Genomic DNA, 23339 nt, shown 5'->3' with positions numbered 1-23339 from the left:
CCTATAGTTGCATGGGCGTTCATTGGCTTTGCAGGCAGCTTGCAGGAAACTGAGACCCAGAGGGCGGCTTGGAGCTGGGGGAGGGGGAGGGGGCACAGAAGGAGGGGGCATAGGACTTTGACACCCCTTGGTTAACATTCCCGGAAACATACTTTTTGGGGTGTTCAGGGCTCATACAGACACTAAGCTCCTGCCCATAACTGGTGTCTGGTTAGTCCCCTGAGAACGGGGGCTGGGAGTGGAATTCCCATTGCTGGGCTGGGGTCTGGGCCCCTCACTGTGAGGGCAGCACCGTGGCTTCTCGCACTCTCTGAGGCCCAGGACGCTGCTCCCAGCTCTGCAGCTCCCAACACAAGGCCTGCAAGTGGGCAGTGCCTGTCGGGACGACGGCCATGCCAGGCGAGGACACGCTCAGGGCCCTCCGTGCTCCCAGTCTGGAGCCCCATGGGTGGATAGGGTTAGCGCCAGTCTGCACCCGCGAACACAACAAGCTGTGCTGGAGGCTGTGCCCCTCGACCCCCAAAAGAAAGCCTCCTGCCTGCTCAGGACGCCCGGGGATGTGTGTGCCTGGTGGGCCCTGAGCCCAGGGGCCAAGGTCAAGAGGTTACGAGGAGCCACCCCTGACACCCAGGCTCCAGCCATCCTGGGGACCGCACACCAGGGACGGCGAGGCACCCACTGTCCTGCCCAGTGAGGAAACCGGTCATTTCCCAGCTTTGGCCGCGTCTGGAGTGGGCACCGCGGCCCCCGCCCCTCCCGGAACGCTCAGCCCCAGTGCGATGCTCTGCAGGGCTGTCATCGTCCCCATTTCACACAGGAAGAAACTGAAACCCAAGGCCGCACAGCTACCCCCGAGGAGGCTGGGCCTCCAGTTCTGGGGTCTGAACCGTTTTCTCCACAGCCCACTGTCCTGGGTTTCACTGAAACGCTGTGCTGAGGGCTTGCCTTGAGCCGGCCCTCCCGTTACTCCTGACTGTCCATCCATCCATCCATCCAAGCAGGCAGAGGGAGCTGAGCTCCGGGCTTAGCAGGAGGAAGCTTGGGGACGTGGGGGTGAGGGCCTCACCCGCGATGACCTTCCCTGGTGTCTCACGGGCTGCCTTTCGCTGTCCCTACACGCCTTTATCACATCGTCAGAGTATCTTGGAAACAAACACGGAAAACCCACCGCCGTTGGACAGTGTGTGGAAGGGGAGCACGTGGGCCGGCGGCCAGTGCTAACGTTTTCCTGGCTCTGCGGACGGCGTATCGGGGGAAGTGAGAGGCTGGAGGCCAAGCTCAGATCTCCTGGGCTCTTCACTGCCCTTCCTGCCGTCCGAGGAGTGGGTGCCACCGCCGCCAGGAGCTCCTGGCAAGGCACGTGGGGCACACCTGACGTTCGTCCCCTGGGTGCCCGGTCGCTGGCACACACAGAGGGACAGCTCTGCACCGGGCTGGGGGAGGATGCAGGTGACCCCGCGTCCCCTGGAAAGACGGCGCAGGCTCTGCCTTCCAGCAGGGCCAGCGGGGGCCACTTCTACGTTCCCCACAGCCTCTCCTGAGGAGGCCAAGCCCCAGCCGGGGCCCAGAGGCCCTCGGGGAGTCTGCTTAGGCTCCCAGCCTCGAGGATGCCCAGAGCTGGGGAGGGAGGTGGGAGCTGAGAGGCAGCAAGACCAGCCGGCCAGCACCAGGGCCTGCCCCCCAGGATGGCCCTTGAAGGAAGGCGGTAAACAGGGAGGCGGCCCTGGGGACCTAGGTGGGAGGCTCGGGGCGGGGGCCCCTGACAGCCACTTGATTCCACTTTTATGGCTTTACCCTCCACCTCTACCGCTTTATCCCAAAGGACGGAGCAGCTGGGCAGAGGCTGCGTTTGCTTCTCCAAACCAGAGACCGGTTACCTTCAGGCCGAGACCTGACCCCCAAGACTGGCACCCATGGGCTAGTTTCCGGCTGCTTTCCAGTGGCTTCCCTCTGGGCCACCACCTGGAACGTGGTCCTTCAGGACAAGGCTGGAGCCCCCCACTGACTACTCAGTTCTCACCCCGATCACCGCGGACCCTCTTGTTGCTGGGGAAGGTGCGTGGGTGAGAGTGAGACGAGGTCCTGCTAAATGGAGCGGTCACCTGCCGGACGGGGACCCTCGAAAAGCTCGAATTCAGAATTTCTTCCTTTTAAGGCTAACATCCCATTATATGTGCAGACCACATCTCGTCTGTGCACTCATCCTCGGATGGACCCTTGGGTTGCTTCCGCCTTTTGGCTGCGTGAATCAGCTGCTAAGCACGGCTGGGCAGGGGTGTGTCTTGAGTTCCCGCTTTCAATCCTTTTTTTAAAAAATCCTTTTCACATACTTCATTATTTATTTATTTTAAAAAATAGTCCTCAACTTTTAGGTTGTGCATTTTTTTTCTTTTTCTTTTAAATTAATCATTTACTTATTTATTTATTTGGCTGTGTCGGGTCTTAGTTGCGGCACGCGGGATTTTTGGTTGCGTCGCGTGTTGTGGCGCACAGACTTCTAATTGTGACCTACGGGTTCTAGAGCGCGGGCTCATTAGTTGCAGGGTGTGGGCTTAGCTGCCCCGCGGCATCTGGGATCTTAGTTACCCGACCAGGGATCGAACCTGCGTCCCCTGCATGGGAAGGCACAGCCTTAAGCACTGGACCGCCAGGGAAGTCCCCTTGCTTTCAATCCTTTTGGGTCTGTACCCAGAAACAGCATCCCTGGAGTGAAACCCAGGTTCTGGCTTCTCTACACCAGCTGCCTGGACTGCTTCACCACCCAACCCTCCTTGTACCGAGTGTGTCAATCACATCCTTACAAAATCCTCAACCGTGGTCACAGCCACCATGCAAGCCCCGGCCTGACTCTCGCCCACTGCGTGTCTGTGCTGCTCCGCACCAAGGCTGCTAGACACACCGCCTCCTGAGCCCCAGCTCTGACGGCAGAATGCCCGGGTCCAGCCTTTGCTTTCCCGTGAACTTGGGGACCACAGTCCTTCCCGGGCTGTCCAGTGGCTTCAACAAAGTTGCATGGAGCTCTAACAGTGCCCAGCGCACAGGAGCTCCCGGCAAATTCAGGCGTCCTCATTGAGCGCATGTGCCAGTCTACAGCCCCTCCTGCTCTCCTTGCCCCTGGGCCGCCCCACCCCCAGTCTCAGCAGACCGCCTCCTCCACTAACGTCCCTGGAATAAACAGAAACCAACTGCGGGAATCCTCCCTCCTCCTGTCCAGGGCTCCCCTGCCTGGGGCTCTGGCTCCCAGCCCCACGCCCTGCACCTCCGCCTCCCAGAACCCTAACCTCTTCCCTTTCCCTGGCCCCCTCCCATCGCCTTGTAAAAGTGCTCACACCTCTCCCAGCACCGGGACGACCAGACCCTGCCTCAAGCCCACCGCCCCGCCCAGGTGCCCTCTGTCTCTATCCTTTTTACCCCAGGCTCCCCCAAAGAGTTCTTTTTAAATCCCTGTTCATCTCTGGATCCAACACAGTTTCGCCTCAACCCCCAACATTCCATGGAAATGTCTCACCCAGATCATCACTGACCTTGTTGCTAAATTGGATTTAGGTCTTTTATTCCTTATCTTGCTTAGTTGCTTGGAAAACATGTGACACTGTGGACCAGCCCTCCCCTCCCCCCTCGAGCCACCTCCTGGCCCTCTGGCAGCTCCTTCTCAGTCCCCAGGCCATCCTCCTCTGCCTGCCCCTTAAACGTGGGTCTTTTCAAGGTTTTCCTTGAAGCCTCCTTCATTTGCTCTTTTAGACTCTCCCTGGGTCACCTCGTCCACTCTGATGGCATCAGTTGGGTTCTATGTCCTGGTGTCTCTTGAAGCTGTACTTCCGGGCCAGAACCCCCTACGGAGGTTCGGACCCTAGTAACCAACTGTCTAATGAACATCTCAGCTTACGAGCCCCAATGCACCCCCAAAACTCCACTTCTCTCCCCGCCACCACACCTGCTCCATCTTGGTGGGTGGGTCCCCAAATCCATCCTGATGAGAAGGGGTGGTGTAGCATGTGGGGGGCGGCGTGGACCCCTCTGCCTCACTCATCCCTGCTCCCCTTCCCAAGAGATTCATCCTCCACACTACCTTCTCCATCCTCACCAGTGCTCCTCTGGCCCAGGCCCTGTCACCTCTCACCTGGGTCACTGCAGACCTTCTCACTGGCCTGCTCTCTGCCGGGACACTTCCCACCGCAGCATCGGGACCTTTCTGGAGTACAGATCTGCCAACTCACTCCCTTCCCTGAAACCTTCTGGTGGCTCCCCAGTCCCCCAGGGTAAGCCTTGACTCCCAAGACCTCACCCCAACTTGCATTCCTTCCCACCAGCCCCACCTTTGCCTTCGCCTTCGAGGGACCCAGACTGCGGGCTTTTGCGATGATGTTCTCACTGCTTGGAAAGCTTTTCCTCCTTTTTCCTGGTAAATTCTTACCCTAATTTTGAACTTTGAGGGATCTTAGCTTAGATCTTTAAATCAGCTGGGATTTATTTTGGAGTATGTTAGGAGGTAGCAATCTAACTTTTCCCCCAAACTAATGTCTGAGTTATCTAATGTCTGGATTACTTTTATGATAAGAAAAAAAAAAGTTGTTGCAGAAAAAGAAAAGGAAAGAAAATTGTCTTTAGATATTTCAGTTTCATAGCAAAAAAAAGGAAAAAGAAAAACAAAACAAAAAACCAAAGCCCCTCAGGTCAGCAGCAGCTAGGAGGGACGGATAGGGACAGAGATGGGCGTTGATTCCCCATCACGCAGCCCAGCGGCGCTGTGCCAGGACCCACCACGGAGCCTGACCCTTGCCCGGCCTCGTTCCAGCAACTATGAGGTCAGCGCAGTGATAAATATGAGGGCTGCTCAGAGGGCAGGGGGGCTCAGGCGCTGCCTCCCACCCAGTGTAAACAGTTCATCTTTACCTCCTGGGATGGGGGTGCTTTGTGAACCAGGGACACGGGGCACTTTCTGCTGGCGTCCAGCGTGAGGCCAGGCCGCCTCTGTGTCCGCTTTGCCCTGTGCGTGGAGGGAAGGAGGCCAGCGTCTTCTGGGAAGCAGGTGATGTGGAGACTCGGTGGTCCAGCCCCTGCACCGAACACCTCACCAAACTCTGCCCCTTGGCAGCCTGAGGTCCTCGAGGGCAAAGACTTCGTGTGAAAGAGACGTGAAGTGCTGACCAGGGGAAGGACACCTGCCGGCGGGGACAGGGGAGACTCTGGGGCCCTTGCCCCCTCCTACGAGCTCCAAAAGCCACCCAAAGAAGGGAGGGGTCTGTCTGCGGTCACCGGCATTTCCCTGCGGGGAAGGGGGCGCCAGGTCAGGGGTGGGTCGCGGCTGCACTGGGCCTGCCCTGGCCAGACCCCCGCGGGCGGTGTGAGGCTGGAAGGAAACACCTCCAGGGCAGAAGGAAGGGTGTCTGGTGGATCTCCTCTGCCCCGAAGGCTCAGCGGCAGTGTCTCTGTGGGCCTCAGGGACCTGTCTCTGGCCGCTGGGTCTGGTGACTCAGGGTAGGAAGCTTGTAGCAAACCCCATTTTTGGAGAAACTGGGAAAGCACACGGCAGAAACAAACAAGTCGCTTTGGCCCTCTGCTGTCCGCCGGGCTCGGCTGCCCTGAGCGCCTGCAATTCGTCCCAGGCAGACGCAAGCCAGTGAGTCTGGAGAAGGCTGTAAAGGGCCGCTTAGATGTGAGCGTTTGCCTCCTGTCCCTCCTGCCACCCCTGGGACCTCAGTGGGACCCAGGGAGTGAGCTGAGCAGTTTAATAATTTTTAAGTAGCTTGTCTCAATTGTAGTGCTTATAATTATTATAAGCGATCGTTTCCTTCAATTTTGACATTGCTTTGTCCCAGTTATCTAGGGTTCATATTCCACCTTTCTGTGGCAACTCAATTTTACATAGTATTTTGAAAGGTAATTGTAACGTCCCTGGGTCCCACTGAGGTCCCGGGGTGGCAGGAGGGACACGCCGTCCTCTTGCCCAGCTGTGAGAGGGGGCCTGGCTCTCCCACAGCTCCTCCCGCCTGTTCTGGACGGAGGCCTGGATTCTGCTCTGCCCCAGGCCCCGAGCTCGGCTCCAGGCTTCGAGTCACCATCTTGAAAGGCTTAATTCCTGGACGAGGGGCCTCACACTTCAGTTCTGCTCTGGGTCCTGAGGAATCTGGAGCCAGTGTGGGGCCGAATAGGGAAAGAGGAGGGAGGAGGCAGCAGCAGGCGCCATGTCCCCGGAGCGGACCTGGGATGGCAGCCCCACCTCCCTGCTCCCTCACCTGCCTTCCTGACACCTCAGCACCCTCGGCACCACTGTGCTGGGGCCAAGCTGGTCCCCTGCCCGCCTCACTGCCCTCTCCAAGCCACCTGCACCTGCAGCCGGGGCCATCTCTCAGAAATGTCACCTGGTCAGTGGGGCCGGGCTTTTGGGATGAGCCCCAGACCCCTGAGCAGGCCCACAGGTCCTCGTGACGTGGCCGCTGCCCGCGGCTGTGCCCCGCCCCCTCCTGCCCGCACTCCGGTCACCGTGCAGGACACACGGCCTGGCTGCCTTCGAGGTGCTGTTCATGCTGCCCAGTGTTCTGTCCCCCCCCCCGCCTGCCTGACTGTCCTCCTCCCCCCAACTTCTCCTCCTCTGCCTCATTCTTCTTTTTTTTAATTAAAAAAATTTTTTTAATATTTATTTTTATTTACTTGGCTGCATCAGGTCTCAGTGGCGACACTCGGGATCTTTGTTGCGGCACACGGCCTCTTTGGTTGCGGCACGCGGGCTCAGTAGTTGCGGCACGTGGGATCTCAGTTCCCTGACCAGGGATGGAACCCGCGTCCCCTGCATTGGAAGGTGGATTCTTAACCACTGGACCGCCAGGGAAGTCCCCTCCTCCTTCTTTTTAACTTTGTATTTGGGGAAACTTCAACGGTTCATAAAACTAGAGCATAATGACCTCCTGGCAGCTCAGTCATCACTGTCTGCCCACCTGTGTTTCTCTCACCCTCACATTATTTCAGGGCAAATCCCAGGTATATCGCTTCATGCACAAACAAATCAGTGTGTATCTCTAAAAGATGGCAACTTTTGAGAAAGAGAGCTACGACACTGTTCTCTTACCTAAAAGGTTAATAATAGTTAATTCCTCGGAATGGACCATCAACATGCAGCCCAGGCCCTGGGCCGGGAGCCCCTCCCGGGTGGCTGCCCTGTAGCCCTCTCTGCGCTGTCCTGGGACTAGATGGTGAGCGGCTTAAGGGCAGGACCGGCCCTTTATTTCTGTCCCCGGCATCTGGCCTGGCCCAGTGCTTTGCATGTAACAAATGTTTGCTGGGATGGAATGAAATATTTCAACCCTACCTATGATGTCCCTACCACTTAGGTTCCAGGGACTGAGAGCTCAGTTCCTCCTGAGGAAGCCAAGCCTTTTTTTTTTTTTTTTTGAAGCTGACTCTATGGCAGGAAGTCCTCTGGCTCCACCCCCAGGGTCCCACGGAACAAGGTCCCCTCCACCTGTCACACTGAGCCCGTCATCCCAGTCTGACCAGAACTTTGTGGATCCTGGTTCCGCTGTTTCCAAGTTCGCACTCCCTCTGGGCCTCAGGTAATCCACAGGTCTGGTGGATGTGCCTCCCAGACCCCCACGCCCGCAGGACAGGGCAGAACGGACGACAGCCCTGCTGGCCTCGGGGACACCCCACGTTCCAGGCCCCCTGTGCCACCGTGAGGGGTCTCCCGATGCCTCTGGACGGACGGGACCACGGGGATGAGGGACTGCTGGCTCCAGTGCCACCTCCCCCGCTGCTGACTCTTCCTGCAGATTGTACCCCAGGAAAATGCCACACCCGAGCCTCCATCCCCCAGGCCTTGGGCACCTGCAGGTTGTTCTGGAAAGTTCCCTCTTTCATGCTGCGGGGTCGTCACAACTCCCAGAGGCAGCTCCCTTCCCGCAGTCGAGGTCAGGGAGCTGCAAGGGAGCTGGGACCCCCTTGTAGTAGAGTGAAAAGGCTGGGTCTTCCCGTTTGAAACACACTGGTGGGGGAGGGTCAGAGCCGGGGACCAGCCTGAGCACTGAGCTGAGCCTTTAAGCCCCAGGACAGCTGGGAGGTGGGTCTAGTCCTTCCACTGCAGGGAGAGAAGTCGAGATCTAGCTGCGGGGGCGGGGGGACTTCCCTGGTGGCGCAGTGGGTAAGACTCCGCGCTCCCAGTGCAGGGGGCCCAGGTTCGATCCCCGGTCAGGGAACTAGATCCGACATGCTGCAACTAAGAGTTCACATGCCACAACTAAGGTGCCCGTGCGCTGCAACTAAGGAGGTGGCGGGCCGCAGCTAAGGAGCCCGCCTGCTGCAACTAAGACCCGGTGCAACCAAATAAATAAATAAATATTAAAAAGAAAAAAGTCTAGTGGGGGGAGGCAGCGAAGAGGATGTCAAACCCTTACATCAGGGAGGCCAAGCCGCCCCCCCCCAGTACAGGACCCTGTGTCTATGCAGTGGAGGCCGGGCCAGGAGGACATGGGACTGAAGCGTCATCCCAGGGGGCCTCCTTCAGAGGGCTCAACTGGGACAGGAGACACGCAAGGACTCTCTCAGGGTGAGGGTCAAAACGGGCAAAGCACGGGACTTGTTGGGCACGGGGTGGAGGGGCTGAGACCAGAACCTTGCCCTGGGGCCAGATCACTCCAGACGCCAGAGTTCACGCATGGGCCTCACATGATGGGCAACGGAAACACACACTTTTAGGCAGGAAAGTGACGGACGGTCAGGTTGTATTTGGAGAGACAGCTCTGGCAGGACGTGATGGGACCCCAGACCGAGGCTGACAGCGCCCGCCTTGAGGTGAATTCTATGCTCGTTTCTGGGGGACAGTTCATAAGATTTGGTTAAGTGGGGAAAGCCCCCGGGACTTCAGCTCGGTTGACAGGAGAGATGGTGATGCTTTAAAACCATGGCGAGGAGGGTGGAGGGAAGGCGGGTGGGAAGTGGGGTGACGGCGGTTTGGGCCGGGATGACGGTTAAATGCCCAAGGACCTGGCTTTAGTTAAGACCGACGGCTCAGGACAGAGACCTGCACTTGAGACGGGGCGGGGCCTCGGAAGCAGGAGGATGGACCAGTGCCCTCCCCTCCTTGACATCCTGCCCACACCTGAAATTTCCCAGGCTGGAGACTTGATTCTCTCTGTCAGTAGGAACAACTCTTTCCTCCCAAGTCCGAGGAAGGCCGGGCACGCCAGTTCTGCCACGGTGCACGCAGGTGACTGGTCCTGGGGGGGCGGAGGGCTGCCCTGCTTGGCAGACGTACCAACATCAGGAATTTGAGCCTCAGGAAGGAGCACGGGTGGCCTCGCGTGTCCCTGTCCCGGGATTAGCCATCGGGGAGTCTTTTCTCCCCTTCCCTAGTTGGTCTCGCCCATCTGGCGAGAGTCTCAGCTGGGAAGTGTGTCAGTGGCTCTGTTTATCATGGGGTTTGGCTTAATCTCTCTGGGGACAGGCGCCAAAGGCCAGGGGAAGGAGCCTGCGTCTGCGGATCCACTTGGGGACTTGGAAAGTATATTTATTGGAAACCATGTAAGTGTCCAAATATAGGCAAATGGCTTAACCCAGCCATACGATGGGCCATAATACCCTCTGAAAACGATGTTCAGGAAGAATTTTTAGTGACATGGGAAAATGACTACTGTAATATGATAAGCAAACAATAATAACGAGCAGGAATCAGAATGTATGTGAATATGTGTGTTTGTGCATAAAGGTGTCTCAGCTACAAAAGGAAAAGTGTGTACGCACGCCTGCACTCAGGAAATGTGACCACGGCTGACACCTTTAGTTAATAAGACAAAGAATTATCGGTTATTTTCTCTATTTCCCCTGTTTTGATATTGTCTATAATGAGCCTTATGACATTACAATTATAAATTGTTGTTTGAAGAAACAGCACCTCCGTGCTCTGTGTACCCCTGTCTCCTCCTGCCTTTAAGGCAAGGATTACGGGGACGGAGAGCAAAACAGAAAGTCTCTCTGACCCCCGACCTGAAGGAACCCTGACCATTGGGACACTGGCGTCTTCAGCATCTGGGTCATCAGTAGACACTTTCCTGGTGATTTGGAAATACATTCTTTCTAAATAATATACAGGGATAGGCACGCAGAAGACTCTGCCGTTGGAGTAGGAGAGGTGACCCATCGGAGGACACTTGGTACGAGGAAAATGGCTTGAAGTCAGCCCTTGTCAAAGGAGGTTCCAGGAGCTGCCCTAAGGCGTCCACTGTATGTACTGAATTTCTTTCTCCTCTGTATTTAGAATGGGACCAGCTACCTAGCATCTTTGGGAGAACTGAGGACACAGTCACTCAGTTTTCTGCAGGGCTTGGTTCCCTGCAGAGCCCTGGTGAGAAAAGCTGACCGTTTATCTACAAGGACCTGCTCCCGGCTCTGCTCCGGCCTCACAATCCTGGCTTCAGGAGGGCCGGTGTGCATCTGCCTGGGTCAGGACTGGCCCATCCACAACCTTCCCAGTTATCACACCCCCACGTTCAGACCCCCAGCCGCCCCACAGGTGGGCCTGCGACACTGTGACCGGGGCTTTGCTCCCGCTCCAAGGGGAGACCTGCCTGGAGCCAGTTCTCTGCAGGAGCCACGTCACCTTCTCTGGATCTAGAGGCAAAGCCGCAAACTTCTCCAGACATTTTAGGGGAGAAACCAGATGGTGGGCGCTGACAGCCCCAGCTGGCTGGGTCTGGAGCTAATCATTGATATGCTCTTTAGGGTGTATCAGTGGCCCCCGAGACACAGGCGAACTGGACTGGTCAGGCTAAAAATGTCAGCCTGTGATCTCAGGTCCCTGGAGAGCCATTTAAGAGAGGATCCAGAGAAGGAAGAAAAATGGAACAAGTTAAAAATGAGTCCTTGAGTCTCGTTCTGTGCAGAACAAACTGAGGGGGAAATACGGCAGTGACCTCTCCCAGCACTGGGGCCGTAGGGTGCAAACTTGTGGACCGATTTCAGTGGCTGTTTACAGAAACTGGAAAAAAAGAATCACCGCCAAGTCTCTCTCCATTTGGGGATCTGGACACAAAATCATATTTTCCAGTAGTCTCCGAAGAGCACAGATGAATAAATAACTTCTGCAGGTCCAGTCAAGCAGGACGAGAACGGCATTTGCAAACTATTCATCCTCTGTTCATTCAACGTTCAGATGTGTTCTGAGCCGGGCCCTGCACTCACTGCTGGGGAGCGGGGCTGGGTGAGGGTCAGGCCTCGCCCTCTAGACGTGCGGGGAAACACGGGCACAGGCGATGCGGGAACACCGCGTTCCACGTGTGCGTGTGGACAGCCGTGTCACGGCTGTCACCGGAGCCGAGCCTCCAGGGAGGAGGATTATCCGGGCTGGCAGGTCAGCACAGGCACAGAGGAAGGAGAGGAAGCCCCTTTGTGGGCCACCGTCAGGCGTAGACGTGGCAAAGGGTGAAAGTCAAGGGGACGAGCATTAGTAGCCGGGAGTCAGGGAGGTGCTGGCTTGCCCAGGGCGCCCTGGGCCGCCAAGGAGCGTGGGTTGGTGGTGGAAGCCGTGCGGAGCAAGGGGGTCTCACGCAGGACAGTGTTGGGGTCGAGATTGCATTCAATGATAAGACGCTGGCAGCTCGGGGAGGATGGATTCCACGGGCAGAGGAGGGGGTGGGCGGCGAGGTCATGACGCGCGATCTGAGCGACTGGGGAGGTGGACCGGAGGGGAGGACAGCGCACCGGGGTTCTGTCGCCAAGAGAAGCCGGGACACGGGCAGGGGGCTAGGCGGCCCCCCTGCTCACCAAACTATAGAGGAGGAGGAGAGGCGGGCCCGGGCTGGGGCGATGGTTCATTTATTTTTGGACTAGTTGAACTTGAGACACTCGAGGAGCACAAGAGGCAAGTGAATGCTCTAGACTCAGAATGGAGATCTAGGCCAGAGGGAGTGGGCGGGCACAGGGGCTGCGGCCAGAGCCCTGGCCACAGCGGTGTCTGGACACCAGGGGAAGATGGGGAGGGAGCAGCTGCGGAGGGAAGGAAACCAGCGCGTTGGTCAGGATGCCAGGGACTGAGGTGGCGTCGGAGGGCGCAGAGGAGGCACACGGGACGAGGACTAAAAAGCCAGCCCCCAAGGCTGTCGGTGCAGGGGCCAGGGAGCTGCGGTGAGATGGTGACTGTGGGGCTGCTTCCTGCAGGTTTGTTGTGAAGGAGGAGAGATGGGGGCCGGAGAGAGAGCAGGGAGGCAGGCTGAGGAGAGACGGGCAGAGACAGACACGGACAGACAGACATAGAGAGACACAGAGAGACAGAGAGACACAGCGGGAGGGACAGAGACAGAGAGACACAGAGGAAGGGACACAGACACAGACAGACAGACACAGAGAGACAGAGAGACACAGAGGGAGGGACAGAGACAGAGAGACACAGAGGGTGGGACAGAGACAGAGACAGAGAGACACAGAGGAAAGGACACAGACACAGACAGACAGACACAGAGAGAGGGACAGAGACAGACAGAGACAGAGAGAGAGAGACACAGAGGGAGGGACAGAGACAGAGAGACAGAGACAGAGGGAAACAGAGGGAGGGACAGAGACACAGAGAGACAGAGAGAGACAGAGACAGAGAGAGACTGACTGAGAGAAAACCGGTGTTTAAGGGAGCAAAGGTTGCAGAGGACACAGGAGAGAACAGGATCCGAACAGTGCCTGGTCCAGAGGAGGGCCGTCTTTTCCGTGCTGAGATGGGAGGGAAGGGGGAAGATTACATACATGGACGCCTACACGTTTTCAGGTAGCAGAAGAGGAATTTGAAGGTATTCCCACCCGAAGCCTTCAAGGTTCTCAGTGAAACCTGGCGCCAGGTCATCCGCTGAGGGTGAGAAGAGAGCTGGGACAAGAGGGTTCCTAGAGGAAGACTGGCTTCTGGAAGAAGAGGGGGATGTGCGGAGGTTTTCTGGGCAGCCGGAGGCCTGGCCGCGGCAACGACGACGTACCCACCACGTCATTCTCTCCAGGTCTGGGGAGCAGCTGTGGGGCGGGGCACATATGCCAGGGGGTTAGTCTCCTGCCAGCCCAGTGACGAAGGTGGGGGCCGAAGCATGAGAACCGAGGGTAATGCTGAGAATGACCGAGTAAGATAGAAGCTAAAGGGGAAGATAAGCAAAGTCGAAAAGCCTCCAAACACTGATGAGAAGTCTGTCCACACTGGGGCCAAGGATGGAAGGGGCCACCGTTTCTGGGAAAGTTATAGTCTGGGGGTGGAGAGACCCGACCCGGGCCTCACTGCGGCATCCAGGTCTGAACAGAGTGACTGGTGGGCGTGTGGGAGGGCAGGATGTGTCCCAGGACGTGAAGGCAGGCGGTTGCCCTCAAGGATGGGCCCCAGGAGAAATGACCACGGTGGCTATCACTTACTTAAATGCCTACTGTTTGCAAATTGCTATGTTAGACATTCTGCAAACTTGTGTGCCCCACCCTCACAGACACTCCAAATTAGATAGGACCACCTCTATTCACAGGCAAAGAAATGGGAACTCCATTCTGCGTTTTCTGGGTGGCAGCAATGCCGCTCACAGGCACATCCCCAACAGAAATGAAATCGTAAGTGCACCCAAAAACGGACAAAAGCGTTCCTAACAGCATGGGTTGTAATATCCCCCAAACTGGAAACAACCCATATGTCTAAACAGTGAAACGATAAATAAATTATATTTATACAAGGGGTTACTACGTGTAGCGGTGAGAGTAAACAACAAACAAAGCTACGGACGACATGGATGTATCTCACAAACATAAAGACGCGGGACAGGACACACGCTGTGTGACTCTAAATACATGATTTCAAACGGGCGAGCTAAGCCTGGGGTTAGACGCCAGGGTGGGGCTCCCGTGGGGACGGACGCCTGGGGCGATGCCGTCAACGCGCTGGTTCTTGTTCACTTTGTGGGAATTTGGGAAAGTCTGTATCTGTGCTTTGTACACTTTTCTGCATGTGTTTTATATTTCAATAAAGACGTGCGCTAGAGAAAGCATCCTCTCTTGTCGATGAGGCACAGGTAAGACACTGAAGAATAAGATGAAAGACGGTAAACCTGGAGAACGTTCGGAGCTCATCTGAGGCTGCGCGGCTGCTGAACCCTCTGGCCGGGAAAGGAGCCCGGGGCCCCTGCTTGGCCTGCGGCCCAGGGCTCGTCCCACCGCCAGCCATGCCGAGAGGCCCGGAGCCCCCCACCTCCCGCTGGGCACGATGGCCTTGGGGACAGAGGATCGGTGCCCCGGAGTGACAGTCTACTGGGTCTTGGAACAGCTCTGGCAGCTGTTGAAGCTGATGTTCAAGGCCGGGTTTCATGTCTGGGGCGTCTCGTGTGTCCCTACCTCACCAGGAAGCACTGAGCATTTCTCTCGGGACCTGAGGCATAACCTCTGACCTCTGACCCCAGCCTCCCAGCTTCTCCCCTTCAATCCACCCCCGCTTGGCGGGGCGTGTCTTCCCAGAGCAGCCCGGGTACCTGGCCCCATGTGAGAGGCCAAGCTCCCCTCCCCCTCCCCTGACTCGCCTTCCTGTCGCATCGTGCCCCCCTCCGCGCCCCCCCCCCAGTGTGGGAGGTGAGGCCCCACCGTAGTGCGTCCCGCCATCAAGGTCTCCCTCTCTACGGACCCTCCCCAGCAGCACCGAACACGCTGTCACAGCCCATCTTTTAAAACTCCTCTCGTGATCCGTGTTTACCTCCGGCTGCTCCCCACTAGAACAAAATGCAGAAAAAACAGAGAGCCGTGTCCGTGTGCTCCATCTGCCGGCCCCGCCATCCTCCTCGAGTCTTAACCTTCCAGAATCTCTCAGCAGGAACAGACGTGGCGGCCCCCCCACCATGAGCCCCTTTCACCTACTTCTAAGAAACGGATCCGAGCCTCCGCCCTCCTCCCCAGCCTCCTTCAGGGCTCTTCCCCCTTCTCCAGCGCCTGAAGCGTGGGAGGGACGGAGACTGGTCCTCGGCCCTGGCTCTTCACCCACACTCGCTCCCCAAGTGCCTCTTCCAGGGTTTTCAGCATCACCTCCACACTTCGGGCTCCCAAACGGCTCTCGTCGCTGAGCTCCAGACTCGCACCTGCGACCCAGCGCTCCCCGTGGGGCTGCTAAGCTCCACGAGCATTCTGCATCTGCTCAAATCCCCGGCTCACGTCAGCGAGCGGCGCCAGATATACCCGCAGCTCAGGCAGGACGGGTCACCTCACTCCTCTCTTTCCCCCAAAACGTCAGCCAGGCCTGGCTGTGCTGCTGTGAAGTATCTCCCGAATCTGACCACTTCTCGATCCTGCCCTCCTGCCTCTGTGCGTCCCACCGCTGGCAGAGCAATGGGTCCGCGCATTCTATTTTATTTTTCATGGAAAGGCATTTTATTTTAAATATAGCAGTGTGTACATTTCCTTTTGAAAACGGAGGTCAGACCACATCTCTCCCCTGCTCAAAACCCTCCAATGCCATCCCACCCTGCTTGGAATAAAACTCCAAGCTCCCACTGCTGCCCTGTAAGGCCCCGCCTCACCTGAACCTGCCCCGCCTCACCTGAACCCGCCCCGTATAACCTGAACCCACCCTGCATCACCTGAACCTGCCCTGCATCACCTGAAAACCACCCCATATCACCTGAACCCGCCTCGCATCACCTGAACCCCGCCCCATATAAACTGAACCCGCCCCGCATCACCTGAACCCCGCCCCGTATAACCTGAAAACCACCCCGCATCACCTGAACCCGCCCCGTATCACCTGAACCCCGCCCCACATCACCTGAACCCCGCCCCGTATAACTTGAACCCGCCCCGTATCACCTGAACCCGCCCTGCATCACCTGAACCCCGCCCCACATCACCTGAACCCTCCCCATATCACCTGAACCCGCCCCGCATCACCTGAACCCGCCCCATATCACCTGAACCCCGCCCCGTATCACCTGAACCCGCCCCCGTATCACCTGAACCCCCGCTCCGTATCAGCTGAACCCGCCCCGCCTCACCTGAACCCACCCTGCTTCACCTGAACCCAGCCTATTCCTGGCCTCATCCCCGCTCGACTGCTCCAGTTACAGGGCCTGGCTCGCCCTCTGACAGGCTACACCTGCTAGCACCACAGGCCTTGTGTTTGCTGTTCCTTCTAGAGCGTCCCGTGGCCGATCCCTCAGTCCATCCCAGACCTGCTCCCACGTCGCCTCTGGGCAGTGTCTTCCCTGACCCCTGGTAGGAATCTCCCCCCACCAAGACTATTGGTTATATACTCTTTCCTGAAACTAGGTTATTCTTCTTTGTAACAAACAGATGTTACCTGTGATGTGTGTATATGGTCTCTACGAGTATTATCTGTCTCACCCACTAGAATGTGAGCTCAGGGCCAAGGGCCTCTCTGTCTTACTACTGTCTCCTAGCGTTTAGAAATTGCCTGTTGGGAACTGACAAAATAGCTGGAGAATCAATGATTTAGTGGAATCCGCCTCCCTACTTAGAAACACAAACATGATCCGTGAACCCTGCCTAAAAAGAGTGAAGGCGGGACAGGGCTCAAGGCCCCACCTCCAGGCCCCCAGCCCCCAGCCTGCCAAGTGCCTTCTCTCTTTTGGCCTCGCCGCAGGGCAGGGCATGCAGGATCCTAGTTCCCTGACCAAGGATTGAACCTGTGCCCCGAGCAGTGGAAGCTCGGAGTCTTAACTGCCGGACCTTCAGGGTCAGGGAAATCTCCCCGCCACAGGCCTTCCGTGCGCTTGCCTAAACCTCACAACTGCCCTATGGTGGGCTTTGCTTCCATCTTGTGGATGGGCATCTCGGGCTCCGAAAGGCAAAGGGACGGGGTCTGAATCCAGGTCCAGCTGCCTCTGGAGACCCTGTTCTGACCTCCAGACTCGCTACCTTCTGCGCCAGGGATGTTCTACTTTTCAGGTCAGGACGGGGTCCCGCTGGCACTGATGCGACAGCCTGAAGGGGCTGTGGACCCTCCTGGGGGAGGCAAGAGGCGGGTGGGAGGGAGAGGGCGCGGGGCAGGAGGCCGTTCTATTCCTAGCTGTTTGTAAACGGCCTCCGGACGACCAGCTGGTCTTCTCTGCCGGGGACCCCAGAGACCAGGAGGGTTCACAGGCCCGAAACCTCCCCCATCTCCCTTCCCCCAGCAGCGTCCAGCCCCGAGCCTCAGCCCTTGAGCCTGGGGGTAAAATAATTAGGCAGAGGCTAGAAGAAACCAGGCCACGGGATGGGGGTGGGGCAGGAAGTAATTAAACTCCCCCTGCCTCCCTCTTTACTGAGCTCCCGGCCACTCTCCGCGCGTCCATCCAGTCCTCACTCCCACCGGCAGTAGTTTTTAACCTCATGAGAGATTAAGAAGATTTGGCGAATACCCAGGCATGAAGTCTGCAGGATTCAGGGAGAGGAGGGCAAGGTCCCTGTGCCACTTTCAGCACCTGGTCCAATTCAACCTCACAGTAACCCTCCAAGGTCACCTGACAGGTAGCGTGGTCGACTCAGGAAGCCACGTTAATGAGGCCTTTGGCCCAGATGGTCCTCAGCACCGTGAGTGTGCTTCCTTCCTGAGGGGACTCACTGAGTTCTCGAGCTCGTAAGGGACAGGAGCTGGGTCACACCTGGACACCTCGGGCTCCAGACACCGGGGGCTCCCCCCACCCCTGTGTCCTGGGCCAGCAAACTGTGGGGGGACAGACCCGTCTTCCTTCTCCCGTTATGCCAGGAGAGGCCTGGTAAACAAGCTCAGGCTGGTCTGGAAAGGCTATTCCTGTTTATCCGACTTGGCAGGCATCGAATATCAACTACCCCCCCACCCCAGATGTCTGACACAGATGCTCGTCTCTTGGGTGGAGGGAGAGGCTGATGGGAGCAGATGGTGGGTGCGGGCTCTGGCCCCACCCTGGCCCCTTCCTGCCTCAGCCTGGGGACCCCGAGCCCCCAGCCTACCCGATCTGGTAGCAACCTCCCCTTGGTCAGTGGGATGCTCATCCCAGCCCCGCCCACCTGCATCCCCCAGCACTGCTGCACTTTCTGCGTGTTCGGGTCTCCATGGTCCTGCCTCCCTGTCCGCCCGGCCCATCCATCCACCCTGCTGCCTCGCTGAGGAGAAGGCAAGCGCCCAGGGGCAGCCCAAGGGTGGCAGCAGGAGCTTCACTTGCTGAAAATTCATCAAACTGAACATTCTATGCATACAGAAGAACCTATATAATACGTGATTAAGAGCAGCAACTAAGACAAACACACGTGGATCCCACCACCTAGTTTAAGAAGTGCGCTTGGGCTTCCCTGGTGGCGCAGTGGTTGAGAGTCCGCCTGCCGATGCAGGGGACACGGGCTCGTGCCCCGGTCCGGGAAGATCCCACATGCCGCGGAGCGGCTGGGCCCGTGAGCCATGGCCGCTGGGCCTGCGCGTCTGGAGCCTGTGCTCCGCAACGGGAGAGGCCACAACAGTGACAGGCCCGCGTACCACAAAAAAAAAAAAAAAAAAAGTGTGCTTTTTCACACTCCGGTTGGACAGAGGCAGCTTTCAGATCCAGGGTGGGATTCTGAGCTGGCCGGGCCATCGCCGGTGCCCGCTGGTGCCTCCCCATCACGTCTCCTGCCCCTCCGCCCGGCCTCCGGGGCTATTCTGGTTGTGTACCCATTGCGGTTAATCTCCTTAAGCAAGGAGCCATGCCGCCCAGTGCACACGGCAAAGGGCAATGGGACCTGCTGCTGCTGGGCTCTTCCGCTTTCCCGTCGCTGCGGGGAGACCACAGATGCTGGGCTGGGAGCTGAGGCTGCGGGGGCAGGGGCCACAGGGAGCTCAGAGGCTTTTTGGGCCCAGCAGCTACTGGCTCATGGAGGTTCTCGAGTTTTCCCCGAGGGAGAACCCAGAAGGGCGTCCTCCACCCTGGCTGAGCTGCCCTTGCTCCTGCCTGGGCGCAGGTGCTAATCCCAGCCCCCGGCAGGCCAGGGAGGAGGACGGAGAGGCAGGCGGGAGGCCTTCTTTCCCACTTGGGAAGGAAAGAGAACACACGGCTGACCCGCTGGGATCCGGTTCCTGAAACCTGAGCCACGACGACGGTTTCACTGAACCCTTGGCCACACACCTGCCAGGGCCGTCTTCCACCTGGGCGGGAGGACCGGGATGACACACACTGGCCGAGGGCTCTGCCTCTTTACAGGGAGGGAGGGGAGCCAGGGATCAGCTCTGTCAAGCCCACCCTGACCCCCTGCTCACCAGGCCGAGCTAGCACGTGATCCCCAGAACCACACCAGCTGCACAAGAAAGCAGACTCGGCAACAATGTGACGGGAGGACAGGATGGGCCGGGGTGGGGCTGGCACAAGTGGTGTTGGAGGCCTCAGACCAGGCAAGGTGCCTGACACTGCCAGGGGCAGGGAAAGGCAGGGAAGACTCCCCGGAGGAAGTGGTACCTGAGACCCAAGGACAGATAGGAGCTGACCTGGAGGAAGCAGGGGGTGGGGAAGAAGCAAAGCGAGGTCCCTTCCACAGCGAGACCCACCCAGTCTGCATATGAACCTTGGGGACCCCGCCCCAGGAAGAGCCAGAGTGTAGCACCCACACTGGGCCCGCCTTCCACTCTTGTCTCTACGTATTAAATACAAAAACAAACAGCATTTTACTATGGAAGATCTGAAACATATACACAGAAGTAGAGAGATGAGCATAATAGCACAGTGCGGACTCACCACCAGCTTCAACACATCAGCAACTGTCTACCAGCGGACAGTCTCATGTCATCTATACCCTGCCCACTCCCCCCGGCCGCAGTACTTTAAAGCAAATTCCCTAATCCTAGCAGGGTTTTTCCCATAAGTGTTTTAGTGTCCGCATCTAAAAGATAAGGATCCTTTAACAAGTATGCCCACGAGCTTCCCTGGTGGCGCAGTGGTTAAGAATCTGCTTGCCAATACAGGGGACACGGGTTCAAGCCCTGGTCCGGGAAGAGCCCACATGCTGTGCAGCAACTAAGCCCGTGGGCCACAACAACTGAGCCTGCGCTCTAGAGCCCTCGAGCCACAACTACTGAGCCCACGTGCCGCAACTACTGAAGCCCGCACGCCTAGAGCCTGTGCTCCGCAACAAGAGAAGCCACAACAATGAGAAGCCCAAGGATCGCAACGAACAGTAGCCCCCACTCGCCGCAACTAGAGAAAGCCCGCGCGCAGCAACGAAGACCCAACGCAGCCAAAATAAATTAATTAATTAAATAAATACAAAAAAAGACAAAAGTGCGCCCACAACACCGTCATCAAGTCAGGCGACGCCGGCTCCTTACTCTCTGCTTAGAGGCAGCTCCGGCACCGCCCTCCCAGCCCCTTGGCTCCTGGGCTTCTTGACCCAGACAGCCGACACGCTGGAGCTGCAGTTTTGCCTTCGAACCAGCCCGATGGAGTCGATGGAGTCGATGAGGTGGATGTTCCAGCCTCTCTGTGGGGATGAGGCAACCAAGGCAGGTCACAGTGCGGGACTCTGGTCCTCAGACCACGTGTTCCAAAGCAGAGCTTGTACCAGGCTCGAGTTCTGCTAAGGGTGCTGACGAAGCTGCGTCCCCGGGTTTGTGCCCCCTCCCCAGGTGACACAGGTGACTCTGCCCACGGCCCGGGAGCCACCGAGCTGCATGGGCCCCCGGCCTGGGGGAGGAAGCGGTGTGGGGTGTGGAGGACCGACAGCCTCCCTCCAAGGGAAAAGGCCTAGGGGTGCCTTCCCCACAGGCGTCATGTGTCCCCTGACTCGGACTCTGCCTGCGAGACAAGTGTCCACCTGGTGTTAACCGGCCGGCCGGGAGCGAGGCCTGTGAGGGTGAGCCCCTCACATGCTCTGCGGCCTGAACGCCTTGCTTTGGGATCAGGAGTGTTTCCTGCTTGTGTTTCACCTCCGGGGACCTTCGCAGCTGTGGGCTCAGAGCCTGGGGACTGGGTGCCAGGGGTCCAGTGGGGCGTTGACAGAGGTGCCACCCCCCCGGGAGCGCCTTGCTTCCTTCCGTGCGTCCCAGCAGCAAGTCCCCGCATCCTCTCATTTCCCACCGAGGCGGTAGTATCTACCCAGCGCGTCGGAGCTGCACCTGGACCTTGCCCACAGGATAATAAACGGTAACTGACCAAAAATGCTACCGCTATGTTAGTTCCCGGTGCACAGCAGAGTGATTTGATAGTTCTGTGTGTTACGAAACGACCCCTACCCTACCAGGGTTTTGGCAAAGCTTTAAACGCAGGCCGGGGTGGCAGGGGCAGGCCGGGCGCCAGCCCCCCACTTGCCCCAGCCTCTGCCCCTCTGCTGTTGCTTCCCAACCTCGAGGGGCCACGCGTGCCCACCGGCGGGCGCTGCGGTTAGTGTCCCCGCCGGACGCCTCGCAGGAGTTTCAGGTGATGGCGCACAGGGAGGTGGCTGGCGAGGTCCAGGCGGGGGGGTGGGGAGGCGGCACACAGCAGAGCAGTCTCCCCAGCAGACACTCCTGACCTGGAGGAAGGGTGTCTGCGGAGTCGTCCTCCGGCCGAGGCCAGGCTCCTTTGCCCCAAGAAAACCCACATATGAGCGCACGGCAGAAACCCGGGAAAACCCAGAAAGCCGCTTTGCTTAAGCCCATCCTAGATGTGCGCAGACGCTTCCCCAGCGGTCACCCCTGCCCCTCCTCTGTCCCCTCCTGGTGGCAAAACACCTGGTGGCTGGGAAAGAGCTTCATCCCCCAGCCAAGGGGCCTTACCCCCAAAAGGGGGCCTGCTCCCTCAAGAGGCTCCTCCAGAAAGTGGAGACCCCACCTCCCCCGGGAATGAGACGGACGGGAGCTGTGGGTGAAGGTGCAGACCCCACCTCCCCCGGGAATGAGACGGACGGGAGCTGTGGGTGAAGGTGCAGACCTTGGTCTGTCTCCACTGCCCTGGGAAGCCCATCTGACCAGCTGCCTCACACGGTCCACATGCCACGAGATGCCCAGAGGCCCTGAAAGCGAGCTGTTCTCCACAAGGACTGGACTGCAAGCCCAGTCTCCCTTCCTGCCAGGAGGGTGGGATGAATGGGAAGGAAAAAAGCCAGGTGTGGGCGTCCGGGTGGAGTCAACCCGACAGTGACCACCCCAAGGGCGTCCCCTCCAGCTCCCAAGTTGCTAGCAGCCCCGCGTGATACGTGGGTGCAGGTCCCCCCGACACATCCGACCTCTGCTTCATGAGACGGCAAATAGGGGTAAGGGGCTCACACGGCCAGTTCAGGGGATGACAATCGGTTCTGAAACATTGAATCCTTTGCCAGCGAGAACTCTTCTTCTAAGGAAAGAGCATCCTCATCGCGCGTCGGGGTCTCCCCCCTCCCCCTCCCTCCCCTCCCCCTCTTCTCCCTTCCCCCTCCCCCGCCCCCCGCCCCACTCACATCTATGGACATCTCCCTCTGGATAAGCTTCTTGGTCTCCTTCTCGCAGAAGTTGAGCATGGCTTCCCGGTTGTACACGCCCGTGGACGACTTCTCCGTCTGGTTCCTCTGGCGCAGCCCCACGGGGACGCTCCCGTCTGGGTCCACCACGTCCAGCTCCTTCTCCAGCTCCGCCATCTCCTCAGGAGACAGGGTGGACAGCAGGCTGTCGATGTCGGGGTCCTCGCTCACCTGCCGGCGATACTTGGCTACCTTGGACATCTTGGCAAAGTGGGCTGCTGCTCTCGTGAGGGCTGCGGGGAGGTCCTGGTGGGCCGGGACGGGGTGCGAGCCGATCTGGACAGAGCAGACCCCCAGCTGGTCGAGGACCTCGGCTCCCCTGCCCTGCCTGCTGCAGGTGCCCAAGTGTGAACGGGGGGCAGCAGCCTCCCCAGTCCCAGGGCTAGTGGACCCGGGCTGGTCCAGCCAGCAGCCAATAAGGCCCCATGACGGCCCGGCCCTGAAAGGAAAGGCCAATCCCCGGGCGGGGGCGGGCCTGCCTCGCTGTCAGAGCTGTTTGAAACTTGAGGACATTCCAGGGAATCTTGGAGCGCTGTGTGACCAAATTTAGCACAGAGCATTTAGCCTTTTAAAGACAAGGGGGCCACGCAATGAGAAAAAGATATAATACAAAAATGCAGAGGCTGGCAGAAGCAGGCGAGAGCCACGGAGAGCCAGAAATGCAAGCAGACAGGACGCGGGCTTCACGAGCGGCCAGCCCCAGGCCTGCCCTGTTCAAGTGCACACGTGACGCCTCCACCCGGGGTGGACGGCGCTGTGGTCAGCACGTGCTCCACTGACTCCTTTCTACTGTATTTGGTAGTGTGCTGGGGACTCCCCAGTGTCTACAGCCCCAGGAAGGAGCTCGATTCCAGGAGCCCCGAGCCACCCGGCCGTTCTCTCCTGCCGAGGAGGGCCCAGCATCAGAGGCCCCCGCCTGCCGTGGCCACTTCTTGAGAGAAAGTGAGAGAGAGAGA

The 23339-nt window shown here is 58.4% G+C and overlaps 1 protein-coding gene across 1 annotated transcript in view; it reads right to left on the bottom strand.

Moving 5' to 3' along the window:
• Positions 1–22781, bottom strand: part of LMOD1 (leiomodin 1) — a 29720-nt gene extending 6939 nt beyond the window's left edge. Inside the window, exon 1 of the mRNA XM_033844570.2 lies at positions 22324–22781. Within this exon, the coding sequence (XP_033700461.1) occupies positions 22324–22584 (261 nt within the window). The 5' untranslated portion in view covers positions 22585–22781. The remainder of the gene's footprint in view (positions 1–22323) is intronic.
• Between the last annotated feature and the right edge of the window lie 558 nt (positions 22782–23339).

This window comes from Tursiops truncatus, chromosome 1 (assembly GCF_011762595.2).
Source record: "Tursiops truncatus isolate mTurTru1 chromosome 1, mTurTru1.mat.Y, whole genome shotgun sequence".
NCBI lineage: Eukaryota > Metazoa > Chordata > Mammalia > Artiodactyla > Delphinidae > Tursiops > Tursiops truncatus.
The sequence above is the reverse complement of the archived record's forward strand: the minus strand, read 5'-3'. Positions and strand labels throughout refer to the sequence as shown.